Consider the following 14,377-nt stretch of genomic DNA (forward strand, 5'->3'; position numbering starts at 1 on the left):
TCCAAGACCATTCAACACCTTCTACACGTGTTTATGGTCTTTCGGCAAACAATTGTCCGTCGGAAGCATTCTCTTGAAAACCCCCAAAAAGTAATCGAAACACAAGTTCGACATACGATACTTTATTTTTCCGTGCATTAGCTCCACAATGGCAGTGAGAACGGAAAAGCTCTCGCACCCCGGGTATAACTCTTGGTTTGCATTTTTTAACAGTTTTTCATATTGTTCAAACTCCGCGCTGTCTATTGGTGTTGGCACGTCATCTTCCCTTTCGTGATTGATGTTGGTCGATGCAAATGGAAAAGCATCCTGTATAATATCCATGACTTGATCATTAGGATCCACAATAGGTTCAACATTGTCCATTCTTGTGGCATTTGAAGACGAAGCATGGTCTAATTGTTCCCCATGAAGGTTCCAAATGCTATATGTCTCAATCATTCCATTCCTTACTAAATGAAATCCAACATTTTCAATTGTCTCCCACAACGTGTTATTACACCTCCTACAAGGACATCGGATTCTAGTTGCACCCGGGTTGTGTCTACGTGCAAACTCAATAAAATCCTCGATTCCATCCAAGTATTCGTCTCAGCATCTATTCGGGTTCTGTATCCACCTTCTGCTCATAATTCCTGAAACCATAATCACAACATAACAATCACAACAACTTCATACGAAGTTATAATGTCACCTTATGCCTCCGGTAAGGGCCCTATCCCATTCGGGAATGCATAGTCCTGTCACGTAACCTACGGCTACATGAGATTAGATTTCGACATGGATGAATTTCGGCAGCATCTCGATACAGTTCTTGAGGTGGGCATAGGTATAAATACCTACGTACCACCCGAAGAACGTACCGAGATGACACCGAAATCTCCACAATCGAAACCTAATCCTGTAGCCGTAGATTACGTGACAACACTATGCATTACCAAACTGTCCAAATAGTGGGACAATTCAAGAATTAATTGGACCGCAGTCATGCTTTACGCATCCATGTACGAAATCCAACTAATCTCGAACGGAAAACTAAATGTTACTAAACATACAAATAAAAGTGCGAAGTTAATTTCAATTAACTTCGTACATCACAACACATTGTGCTACGTCACGCACAATTTAACAACATAATATAAATATAACTTCACAAAAAAAAATGTACACATAACAAACTAACTTTAACATTTTTAATATATAAAACGAATAAAATACCTTGTCAATCGTTCTCCACCAATCGCTAATTACAAATATCCCTAACGAGAACAAAATTAATAGCGTTAGTACGAATTTACATTAATACTTATAAACTAATGACGTAGCACAATGTGTTGAACAATACAATGCATCGCGCGAAATGCCGTCGCGAAAAACCATTTTTCAGTCGCACAAAACGAGTTTTTTCGTTGCGTAAAAATTTGTCGACAAAAAAACTTTTGCGCGGCGCAAGACATTTGCATGGCACAATATTTCTTTGCGCAAATTCTTGTCCTCGTCGCGCAAAAACAAAATTCCGTCGCGTAACAATTCAGTTTCGTAGCGCGAGAATGTACCGACATCTGCTTTACGCGACGAAATATTATTCGTCGCGCAAAAAAAAAAAATCCCCCTCAATTATTTTGGCGCCAAATTAAAAATATCCTTTGTTTTCTTACGCGACGATAAATGGTTTCATCGTTCTAAGTTGTCTTTTGCGACGAAACCTGTCGTCGCATGAGTTTTCGCAGCCAAATAACCTTGCCTTTACGCGACGAAGTCTCCCATTGTCGCGCTAGGTTTTCTTACGCGATGATTGCTCTCGCCGCGCAAGTGTTTGGTGCCAACAGAATACCCGGGTTTTTTCCCCCCCTTTGTAAGACGAAGGTGTGCGTATGTCGCGCTAAGAGGTTTTGCGCTTCGAAAACTTTGGTAGCGCAAGTTTTTAATTTTTTGGGTCGCTTTATTGCGTTTTGCGCGACGAAAGTTTGTCGCGCAAATAGTAAAATGTAGTAATGATTGCTTGGTTCTAGCCTCCATATTCAAAGTCTCTTCTCTAAGGACATCACTTACAGTTTCCATTAATTGAACGGCAAACTTTACCCTCTGTTGGCCAGGTAAATTGAAGTATTTCCTAGTGGAAATCCCAGCAGCTACCCATCTAACTCTCCCTGGATGCTCGGAACCCAAAGCCATAGTCAACACATCATAACCTCCAAAGACAGCAAGAGTGCCTTCAGGCACTTTTTTTTTTGTTGCAATTCATACGTTAAAGACACATTAAAAAGTCAACAAAAATAGAAAGTTAGTTCCACATGCAAGTCTAATTAAAATTCCAATACAGTTTAATAAAAATTTAAAACAAAGTGAGTGAATTCAGGCTTACAATTAATTTTTCCTTCTATGCAACCTTTGAATTGGGGATATTACCGTGTTTGTCTTCTCTAGCTTTCTTCCATAAAGTAGACCAATCGATTTCTACCTCGGCCATGGTTTCCTGCAAATCATCCTCCAAACCAACATATCATTTTCGAGACAATCGATGATTGTACTCACATTTCTCCCTCCTCTGTGCTTGTTCAATATGCACAAACACAAATTGTTCGGATAACCTTGAAGCTACAAAGGCATCCAAGTCTGCTTTCTCTGTGAATTTATATAGTTCAGGGGGTTGTCTTAACTTCTCCTTCTCATTGATGAATGGAAGGATATGATGCCTAGTTAGTGTAGACTTGAAATCCTTTCATTTCTTGCCAATAGTTGATAACACCATTTTCTTGCCCCCTTGACCTACCACATAAGCCATGTCAAGGGCCCGGCTTCCCAAATCTGCTCTTTTATATTCTTGAGGATTTCAGTCCATTTCTTGTCCACAATTGGGACTCTGGAGCATGCCAACACACCAATGTGGGACTGCATCTCAGTATGTGCAAGGCCACACGGTTTCCCCCTTTTATTGTACTCAATAACTGGCTTGATTTTATGATATTTTCACTTCACAACAGGGGGCATTGTGTTTATACCCCGACTTGACTTTTGCTCCTCAAAAAATGTTGTCGTGCTACCTGGTTCTGTCTTAGCAGATAAAACAAACTTCATCTTCTTTGAAGACTTGGTTTGAGGTTTTGAAACTTTAAGCTCCTTACATTTATTTTTTTTCAAGTTAGAATCCTTGCTTTGCTCTTAAGAAACCATGGTTAGAGAGAAATCAAACCTGCAAGTGAAAATATTTTAGATGTAATTAAGAAAAAAACACGATAGTTATTTTTTAAAAATGACGTATTATTAAATTTCACACCATGCAAGATAAGAACAATCGACGTAATAAGAACTTTATCACGGCAGTAATTAATTTCCGACGTGGTTTAAAATTCAAAAACAGAGTAGTGGTTCCAAATTCAAAACTTCATGTGAAAATATTTTAGATTTTCAATTACTAAAACCGACGTTTTTTAAAACAAATTTGACGTAGTATTATTATTCACATGACACGAAATCAGAACAACAGACGTAATAGGCATTTATCAAGGTGGTATTTAATTACCGTCGTGGTTCATGATTTCTAACCACATAAATAAGAAGGCACCATCGTCTTATTTATTTGAAATACAAGAAATAGAGTAATGGTCCCAGACACTTTCGTTCTTTGTTTGTATATTTTATCAAACTTGGAAAAAAGTAAAATGATTTTCGCCAGAAAAAACGTAAAAAGATTTTCAAAACAAAAACCTATAATGATATGTGCATGCAAAATAGGAACAAAGAAAGTGAGAAATGCTTATCTTTTGTGTGCAATGAAAGTTTTCTCTTGGAGTTGGGAGTTTCAGCTTAGAGACGAAGACAAAGTGGAGAGGAAGACGATGATATACAGACACAGCGCTTCGGGAAGGAAAAATGAGAGAAGTGTGAAATTTTTTCTCAGGTTTGGAAACAGTAAAAGTGTAGGTCGAGTAAGGCAAAAAGTTTAAAATATTAGGTCGAGTAAGGCAACAGAAAAGTTTATTATTTTATTTTATTTTATTTCCAATTTATAAAAAAAAATTTAGATAAATTAAAGGTATTATGAAAGTCAATATATTTATTAAGGGTAATCTTGTGAAACAAAAGCTATGCATTAATGACATTGTTTTGGTATAAAGAAAGTGACACATGGCATGAGGAGAAGAGAGAATGTCCAAAAGTAAGAGCCTTGGAGTTTTATTATTTGATGACCCTTTTGATAATATGACCGACGTGGTTAGGAAGACGGTTGTTTTAAATTGGGTCTTTTCTTTTGTTCTTTCACTTAGGGTTCCAAGTTGATATAAAATTGCATTCTTCTGGCCTTTGTTCTCTCTCACCTCTCTGGAGGCAATAATTTGGATGTTAACGATGTATGTGTTTTGGTGTATCTCAAAGACACTAAAACACTCACACATTGTTAACTTTCAAAAAATTGTCTTTCTCAATTCTCTGCTTCAAAATATTGTTTGGTTTAGAGACAAATAGTTTGGATTTTGATGTGTATGTGCCTTTATGTATCTCAAAGACACAAAGACACATATGTCATCAATATTTAAAATATCTTCCTTCTCATATTTGTGGTCCGATTATGATGAGACAAAAAGCTCCCATTGGTAAGATTTTATATCTCTTGGAATCTCATATGCAATTATCTATTACGAGGTTTACAAATAAGGCAAACATATAAAAGAAATAAATACAACATTAATTTTCAAAAAATCGACGTCGTAAAGCAATGTTATACGACGCTATAAGTGAAGAAACCGACCATCGTGGTTTACAAATTTAAATCGTCTTGATACAATAAAAATATGACGTGGATATTTTTGCATTTAGAAGTCGTTATCTACTCTTCTAGTGTCGTGGTTCCCAAAACCCTATAAAACAATATTTTTTATAAATTCCGTCATAGCACATTTATAATCAAACGTCGATCTTTTTATCACAACTATAAAAAGTGAAAAAGACGACCAGAAAAAAACGACGGTTTTCTATTTTTTATAAATTCCGTCATAGCACATTTATAATCAAACGTCGATCTTTTCATCACTACTATAAAAAGTGAAAAAGACGACCAGAAAAAAAAAGAAGGCAAAAAGGCAGTTTGACTGAAAACCGTCGTTGTGTTTGAATAGACGACGGTTTTATAACACAGCCGTGTATGATTAACTTAAACATCTAAAAAATGGAGATTCCAATTGGTGTTTTTAAAAAATGACACACCTAATTAAAAAAGCGACGTCTTATTGAAAAAGTTTTTCCTCAGAGTAAACTCGGAGCCCAAAAACAACGGCAGAAGGTATGAATCCACGGACGTAGAAAGTAAAGACGATGCTGTTAAAAAACAACCGCCGTTTTTATTCCGTAATAAACACGACCAAGTTTTCGTATCCGGCACCGTATAATTTCTAAACAATCCACGGCGGTAAATTACAAACTACCGCAGTATTAAATGCATGTACAACGACGGTAAAGATAAATTTATTGACTTATTTCTTGAAGCGTACTACAACGGTATCTTTAATACTAACCACATTGGTTTGTTCAATTAACTTTGTATAATAAAATTTACCACGTCGTAAATTTAAAATTATCGTCGTATTTATTAACCTTATAAGGCAATATCAGAGCATCTATACAAGTTAATTTACAAGAAGAACATTTGGAGGGTGAAGGACCCTACACTAAGCTGAAAAGATGTGGGAAGCGGAAACTACCACGTGGTGGCTTTCAGATGCACGTCTACGGCCTGGGGATGCAAAACATTTAAAAGGTGAGTGGACCCAAAAACAAATTTTTAAGAAAAATAGCATAAGAACATACTAACCCCACTATAAAAACAGTTATACAAAACTAATTCATTCTTTTAATCATATACATACTGAAATCAATGCACTCACATATATAAAATATATGTCAAGCATACTCATATCATTTTTTAACTCTTAAAAGCACTGAAATCAGTTTCAAACTACCACCTAGGTGTACCCCTTAAATTCTGTCGATTTATGATATCCGTCAATTCCTGATAATCCGTCAATTTCCCTAGAAGGTCTCGGTGACACAAAGTCAACCCAAGTTGCAAACTAGCAGGATTCAGGGGACCGTAATCAACCTGATCCTCATTCCTGGCTCCCACGGTCGGGGCGTCCCCGAAACTCGTGAGGCAGATGTCAAGCACGCTGACAAAACTGAAGGCAAACTGGATGTCTATGGACATCGTCATATCTGAAGGCAACATATACCGAAGGCAAGCTGCTTCTATAACTTGATACCTAAGGCGGCTTAAGAAAATATAAAATTTCTGAAAGGTCTGACGAATAACTGAATTTTTGTCAAATCTAGAACTCTGCTCCCATTTTATCTGAAATAAATCTCAATCTTTACTTTTCATATCTTTTTAGCATTTTCAACTAGGTAACATATAAATAAAGATATTTAACTTCAACAAATCATGCTAGAAAAACCATAATCAATAAAACTTATTCAAGATCAAATAATGAAATTCATTTGCATAAAATCATTTATAAAAGAAAAGTCCACTCACAACTGGTCCGAGCTCGCTGGACCTTTTGAAGGTCCCTCCTGCGAGTCAACTGGTGCACGGGTGCCTGATTCAATTATCATAATAATATATATTAAAAAACTGCTCGATATAAATATTTAAATAAAACCCTGACCCCCGACTCCTAGAAGTGTGTGCATCCAATTAAAGTTACTCCTATGCCCACATTAATGTTCCGTTAAACCTAGGACACAAGTCCTAAGAGTCTGATCTCAAAGGGACAGTTGGTTTGGTCACAAACGCACGAACAACGGTTCGAACCCATTGAACTCGAAAATCACACAAGATGCGAAATCCGTTCAGGGTTCATATATTATCCAAATTAAGATCTTCAAATTCCTACGCGCTCGTGACGACACGAGGATCATTTTAGGGTTGAGTATGGTCCCCACAAAACTGTCCACGTGCCGCCATACACGCCAACAGTGCGTGGGTGGGTTTGAGAAATTCATGGCGGCAGGAAAAACTCCAAACCGCCGGCCCAAACTCCTAACTTAAGTAAAACACCCATTTTGGAACCACTTTTGTTCTTGGACCTACCTCAAAAAGTGTCCGGAAGTGGCCGGAATCACACTTTCAAAATCGGCTGAAACCTAGATTGGAAAATCAAACGATATACGCTTGGAATTTCTGGAATCCTACCCAACCAGTAGCTAGAGCATGGAAAATAGCTAGAAAACGATGCCTTACTCGTCCGATTTGGTGGCCGGATGAAGGAGAACGAAAGCTTGGAAGTTCTGTCAACTCCGGCGTGATTCCGAGCTTTTTCCGAAGAAAAACAGCGGTTCCTAGGGTATAGAGGAAAAAAAATAGGGGGGAAGAAGAGTGAGGGAAGAGAAAGAATGTCAGATTTTTTTTTTTAAAAAAAAAAAAAATCCTGATTTCAAAAATTACCACTTTGCCCTTCTAAGTGTTTTGACCGTATTTTCTTCGTTATAATTCCGATTCGAGTCCACTCCGTGTCTACGGACTCGTTTCGTCGCGCTCTACGCAACGATGCAAGTAGAATAGTCAAATTCTTTTTGATGAAAAAGTCAACTTTTCCTTTACTAGAATATTCTAAGGGCAAAAGTGTCCTTTTCTCTTCATAGTTTAATGGTTAAATATTAATTAAGGTTTTGTTGTAAAGTCAAGGATGGATCCCAAAATGGTAGAGCCCACTACCTAATTGGTTGAAGAGAAATGATGAAGCTTGTTTGCCATCATCGCTTGAGAGCCAACCACATATCCATGGGAGGCAATAACACTACTAGATTTTGTTGCCTATAAAATAAGACTTCATCCTCACTTGTAATATACAGAGAAAACATTCTCAATCTCAGTTCTCTCCATAATCTATTTAGTTTACAACACGTTATCAGCACGAATTCACTTTAATGATACCAGCTGAATTCTTTGATGAAACCCAGATATCTTGTCCCTCCTTCCGTCCATCCATCATCTTCTGCAACTGCAACTCTGCAAGTGTGTAGTTGTAAAATAATCAGAGCTGGAGATGGTCTCTGTTCCTGCCCCACTTATACATATATTAGTGAAGCTTCTTAATTGCCACCAGAAAGTCAACAGCCTGAAGAGGTGTCAATATGTTCACAAGCTCCTTGACAGTACTTAGCCTCAACTGATCTGCCTCCTCCAAAATTCTCACCATGGCTTGGCCATGCTCATCCAGAGTCTCCTCCATTTCTCTGTTCATCTCCCCAAGTTAGATCAAACCCTTTGCAATCATTGCAATTGGCTGGTCTGCTATGTCCTCTTGCAGAGCTGCCAGCTCCCATGTCAACCTCTCACAACCTCTTCTCGCCAATTTTGTCCATCAAATACCTCACAAGCCCAGAACGTAGTCGTAGAAAATGGCGTCGATTGCTAGAGTAGATCTTGATGGCAACCCAATAAAGCCAATGATATTGGTTGAACCAAGCCTTTGTGCTGCTGTTGCAATTGACTTTGCAGTAAGCCACTAAAAGTTGTTGAAAGGCCGGTGTTGATTTGATGCAAGGCACTGGAGATCTAGCAAGCATGCCTAAAAAGTGAGCTTATGCCGGAGTATATTTATTGAAAAGTGGGACACACAGCAAGTTGATCAGCCTAGTGGAAAGCAAAATCCTACATGGAAGTAAAGGAAACAAAGGATTATTGCCAGATTGCAGGTGGAAAGAAGAAAAGCTAACGTGATATATCTAGCTTTCCACTAATATATCAGTATAATAATATTATACTATTTGATCGTGGTGTTGATAAGAACCAACAAATAATTGTCTTTACTTTATCTATATATATGGTAATTATATGGACGGTTTCACATCCTATATTTTTTTGTCGTGGTTTTATCCATACACTTATTTTATTTACTGTATGGTGTAGGTTTATTACTATACGACAGTATTTATTTAAAAGGGTGGCGCGGGTTTATCGTCTATGCCTTTACTTTTATTTAAATGTATGGAGCAGAATTAGTGCCCATACATGTACGTTTACTTTATCGCACATTTACTTTTATTTAAAGTATGATGTGGAATTAACCCTCATACTTTATGAATTAACTTTACCGCACATTTAATTTTATTTAAAGTATGGTGCGGGATTAACGTCCATATAGCAAGCAATTTAATTTATGAATTTATTTTACCGCACATTTACATTTATTTAAAGTATGTGCGGCTTTATCGTCCATACCAATAATTTATTTACAAGCAATTTATTTTATGGATCAGTATACAGATCAGGACCAGAAGTTCCTTGATCCTCATCATACAATTACATCAGGACTTTGAAGATCCTTGATGATGATATTGATATGAGAGCTGGCAGTCTCTCCGGTACTATATTTGTAAACATGTGATTGGACTTGAGGGTCCTTGATCCCTGACATGTAAATAAGGACCTGGGGTTCTTTAATGATGTAATAGTACCATATTAGTTCATAGTGCCGTACACATGGATAATAACTATACTGGCAAATATACTGTACACATGAATAGATACGTATTCATGACTTGATGAATAGTACCGGATATATGAATAGTGACGTATACATAAATATTAACCATTTTGGGTAAACCGTCACTATACAAATGGGAACTTGCAGTTCCTTAAACTCATGGATGAGCAATTAAATGAGATGCCAGAAGTTCCTCAAAATATGGACAATTATGTAAGGGCTTGAAGTCCAGAAATATGTACAAAAAATTGTAAAAATGTCCATACCATGAGAATATGTGATTTTGACAGGACCCGATCCAATTTCCGCTTTGGAATTAGAGTCGAATCCTGTGCGTGTCCAACATCTGGCGAATGTCGAGCACAAAAGACCTTTTTACCCTTCTCGTCTCAAATTCTTTTTAAAATTTCCCTTAGACTTCTGCCGAAATTTCGGCAGAGTCTACCCTATATTTTTGACTAATCCCAAAAAATTTTCACCTGTTAAACAATCAGTAATTTCATCCCAACAGCCAGAATATAACAAGTAACAGATCTCAACTCCAGTTTTCCACTAATACTAGATATCAGAGCATATTCTAAAGTTTTCAAGGTTTCAGGAATTTTCTACAAAACTCTACCTTACTTAATGGCACGGAAGTTACGAATGGCCCGGTGGTGGATCCCGCGTACTTCTATGGCCTGGGGGTGAAAAACAAGTTGAAAAGGTGAGTGGACAAAAATAATGTTATTGAAAATAATTTTATAAACATAATAACCCCCATTTAAAAATAGTTAAATAAAACTAAATACGTACTCTCCATTTAAAGCAAGCTAAACTCAAGGCATCCTATATAAATCATATTCAAGCTAGAAAAGTTTCGTACAAAAGCACTGAAAACAAAGCTTGCATAAAACACTGAAATCAAACTTGTATAAAAGCTCTGTGCTCAAACCTTGCATAACTGAACAATATATAAAGGTATCAATGCCTGAAAAATCGGAAAAAGCTGATATAAAATAACTGAAAGTCATAATTAAATAAGATAAAACCCAAAATCCTTTGAAAGTACCACCTATTTGTACCCCTGTCATAACCGTCAATTCCGCTGGCAGGTCTCGGGTGCCACGCAGTCTACCCGAGCCGCAAACTGGCGAAATCAAGGGACGATGATCAGCCTGTCCCGCTGGCAGATTCCTCGATGACACTAAGTCAGCTCGAGTCGCTCTGGCAGGATGCAGGGGACCATAGTCAACTTGATCCGCAATCCTGGCAGGTCTCGGGGACACAGAGTCAGCCCAGCCGCAATCCTGGCAGGTCTCGGGACACCAAGTCTGCCGAGCAGCAAATCCTGGCACTCACGGTCCGAGCGTCCCCGAAACTCATGAGGCAAAGTCAAGTGCACTGACATAAACTGAAATCGGACTGGATGTTCGTAGACATCGGTCCAACTGTGGGTAATCACTAAGAATGAATGGGTACACGGTGGCCTAATTAGGAAATCTGATAACTCTCTGAAATCTGATAAGTCTGAACTAACTACTACCTTTGTGTTAAAACCTTCAAGTCTGCTGCTGCAACAACGCTTAATCAAGGTAAAAATGATATAATGAAAAGGGCATTATATTGAAATGACTTTTTTGTTCAAGTGTTTGGTAAAAGGAAAAGCACTTTCACTTTTAACATATTATAAATAAAATTAAAAATAAATATATTGTCAATAATATGGTCATAACAAAAATTAAACTAGTCATAAACAAGCAATCATATACATTTCTAACCAGATGAACTCATTAAACTTGCGGCTATATGATTTCTCAATGCCTCCATTTCTTGTGTTACAGGACCATCTTCTTGTTGTGCATCAACGCCTCTCTCAATCTCTTCATCTTGAGTACCATTTAGGTCATCTTCACTTTCATCAAAATGACAATCACGTTTGGCATGTCTTCTTATATAGTTATGAAGTGTCATGGTTGCAATAACTATTTTGACTTGTTTTGCAAAAGGATAACTAGGCATGTCGCGTAAAATACTCCATCTCTTTTTCCATACTCCAAAAGTGCGTTCAATAACACTTCTCAGGGAAGAGTGTGCATGATTGAATACCTCTTTATGACCCATCGGTTGAACACCCCTACGAAAATCAGGAAGATGATATCTTTCACCTTTATATGGTCCTAAGTAGCCTCTCATTTGTGGGTATCCCGCATCTACTAGATAAAATTTTCCTAAAAAAAAATTTAATAGATTATTCACAATGTAAAAAAATTTAAATATAAATTATATGAATTTCATTTTCTTTAGATAGAAATAGTACCATTTGGAGGTTTAGGAAAATGCAAACTTTGATCACGTAAAGCCGATAGAAATATCCTTGTGTCATGGGCCGTGCCTTCCCATCCGGCACATGCAAATATAAATTGCATGTCAAAATTGCATGCAGCCATCACATTTTGGGTAGGTATCCCCTTTCTACCAATAAATGGTATTTGATTAGAAGGAGATACTACAGCTTGCACATGAACACCATCTATAGCACCAATACAATCCTACAAGTGATAAAAAGACAAACATAATATTAATTATAACATTATAAAACATAGACAAATATTTAATAGTTGATGCAATAGTTACCTTGAAATGAGGCATATATCTAGAATCCTGTAGGATTTCCTTTGGAGTGTTGGTAAACGCATTTTCCAATGGTTTAATTACATCCACAGCTAAACGACATACAACATCAAGTAAGATACTAAAATATCTGCTCACAGTCTCACCAGAATGTTGAAAGCGATCTTGTGCTTGCCTATTTGCAGATCCATGTCCTAAGATGTTCAAGAACATCCCTAACATCTCAGCAGCACTCATTCTTCTTGAACCCTTTAATCCATAATTGTTTTGCAATTCATCACACAATCTTGTAAATACATCTTTATCCATCCTAAACATATTATGGCAACGACTTTCATTTCCTTGTAACACTCCCATCAACCAAATATTCCCTGTTTGATGGTCATTCATACAAGGGGTCTTATGAATATATTTCACGTAATAAAGTTCAATAAGACGAGCAGTGACACATATAATTTGGTTGATCTCCTTCTCCTCTTCTGGAATGGACATGTTCTAAAATAACCTGCAAATGTGCTTATTTACTTCAAATATCATTTTCACTGTGCATGCATGTTTAAAATATCACTAACAAATTCAAATAAATGATCATCCAGCATTAATTCAAATATCATTTACAAATTCAAATAAATTAACAACATAACAACGAAACATAAATTAAAGCTACTAAACTATCAAATTATAGTCTTCAGCTAACTCATGATTAAGAAATTGAAGCTTGAGGTCACGATCTTCCATGACAACAAACATCTCTCTCTTCTCTTGAGCACAAAACAATTTAGTTGCAAACCACCACAACTTGCTACCACGCTCTGCCCCAGGTAAAGTTGCAACATCTTTCATCACTTCAGCAATACTAGTTCCTTGTGAAACTATATTAGCCATTGATGTTCCAATACTCCTACTCTCAACCACCTCAACAAGACGTTCAATTTGTAGTGATAATTTTGCAGCACCTCCTATTTTTCCCCCTCCTTTACCTTTCTTCTCATTATTATCTTGAATTTCAAGTGATTGATTAGTTCTCTTTTTTGGCACATTGTTTGTAGTTTGAGTGGTTTCAATTGGCACAGACTCATTCCAATCACTGTTAACTTCAAGTTGGTTGACATCATCATCACTTTCAATTGGTAGTACACCAGATGAAGGTGCCCAAGAATGCTTACCAGTGGCTGTGACATTCAAAAACATCATATCTAACTTCTCCTCCATCTCAGGACTAATACCCTCAAATTGGAATCTTGCATATTTAGGTTCTGCCTGCATTATGACATATACAAATATTATAATGAATTTTTTAAACATAGTTAAAAAAAACATGGATATTTATAGTATATTAAAAACAAGAACAAAAAATTAAAATACCTTAATTTTATCTTGCCACCATTCCTCAGATGCATCAACGGTATTCTTAGTGACATTCCACCCAAGACCAGTTTCCTTCCCTTTTAGATCTTTCCATAATTTCCATTCTTTTTTTAGTAAGTCCCACTTGTTTTTCAATTGTAATTTTTCATACGGTCTTCCTATCTCTTTACTAATATTTGTAACCAACCTTGCCCATCCAACCTTATTAAAGTGAGTACCGGGACGATTGCCTAGATCCACCTCCTTGATACAAAGGTCAATGAAGATGGCTATAGTTTGAGCATTCCACAATGCTGACAATTTTCGGGATCCACTTGCAACATTTTCAGTTGTGGTGAAGTTACTATTCTTCTTTGACATCTTATTGCAACAAAGACATTATATATAAGCACAAAAGAAAATAATAGGAATACAAGCAAATTACAAAACAAACCAAACTAGCCACAACTCAAATGCAGTGCATAGATGTTTATCTAATCTAAACAATGCATAGATGGTTCAAACTAGCAAAAAGATAAAATTAAGGAGAACTACGAATACAGCTTTGCTAATAAAAATTAAAGAGGAAAGTTTCATACCGTGAAATACGTAGGAATTTTCGGAATCACAATCTTGAATTGCTCAGGAGATAGACCCTATCACATAATTAATGTAAAAATTGGGTAAACCAAAATGTCAAAAGAAATCTTACAATAAACTACCAAGTAAATGTATTCCAGCAATAAAAGTTCCCAAAACAGTGACCACATTTTGGAAAGCAGACTCTGTGTGAAACGGCCCAGTGATATAAATTATAATCCAAAAGTCTCATACTCTCCTTCAATCATTTTGTTTTTTAGGATACGAAATACTGTTTTTATTTACATTGCTTGTGGAAACTAGGCCCTTAAAACAAGAAACAACACCGAACA

At 36.7% G+C, this 14,377-nt stretch overlaps 2 protein-coding genes across 2 annotated transcripts; both read right to left on the minus strand.

The window, feature by feature from the left end:
• Window positions 1-11,240: 11,240 nt before the first annotated feature.
• On the minus strand, window positions 11,241-12,590 carry LOC117613085 (putative nuclease HARBI1). The gene is made up of 3 exons (XM_034341731.1): window positions 12,102-12,590; window positions 11,785-12,016; window positions 11,241-11,695 (listed from the first exon to the last, which is right to left on the minus strand). The coding sequence occupies exons 1-3, from the start codon at window positions 12,588-12,590 to the stop codon at window positions 11,241-11,243; spliced, it is 1,176 nt and encodes a 391-aa protein (XP_034197622.1).
• A 174-nt stretch (window positions 12,591-12,764) lies between these two features.
• On the minus strand, window positions 12,765-13,826 carry LOC117613086 (L10-interacting MYB domain-containing protein-like). Its single transcript, XM_034341732.1, has 2 exons — window positions 13,464-13,826; window positions 12,765-13,358 (listed from the first exon to the last, which is right to left on the minus strand). The coding sequence occupies exons 1-2, from the start codon at window positions 13,824-13,826 to the stop codon at window positions 12,765-12,767; spliced, it is 957 nt and encodes a 318-aa protein (XP_034197623.1).
• Window positions 13,827-14,377: the final 551 nt, after the last annotated feature.

The sequence above is a fragment of the Prunus dulcis genome, unplaced genomic scaffold, assembly GCF_902201215.1.
Source record: "Prunus dulcis unplaced genomic scaffold, ALMONDv2, whole genome shotgun sequence".
NCBI classification, from domain to species: domain Eukaryota; kingdom Viridiplantae; phylum Streptophyta; class Magnoliopsida; order Rosales; family Rosaceae; genus Prunus; species Prunus dulcis.

Excerpts from the sequence above, each read along its gene's own strand:
- LOC117613085 (XM_034341731.1), bottom strand. The coding sequence starts at position 12,590 with ATGTCCATTCCAGAAGAGGAGAAGGAGATCAACCAAATTATATGTGTC. Across the intron at positions 12,017-12,101 it reads GATATATGCCTCATTTCAAG|GATTGTATTGGTGCTATAGA; the intron begins GTAACTATTGCA and ends TATCACTTGTAG. Across the intron at positions 11,696-11,784 it reads TTTTCCTAAACCTCCAAATG|GAAAATTTTATCTAGTAGAT; the intron begins GTACTATTTCTA and ends ATTTTTTTTTAG.
- LOC117613086 (XM_034341732.1), bottom strand. The coding sequence starts at position 13,826 with ATGTCAAAGAAGAATAGTAACTTCACCACAACTGAAAATGTTGCAAGT. Across the intron at positions 13,359-13,463 it reads GGTGGCAAGATAAAATTAAG|GCAGAACCTAAATATGCAAG; the intron begins GTATTTTAATTT and ends GTCATAATGCAG.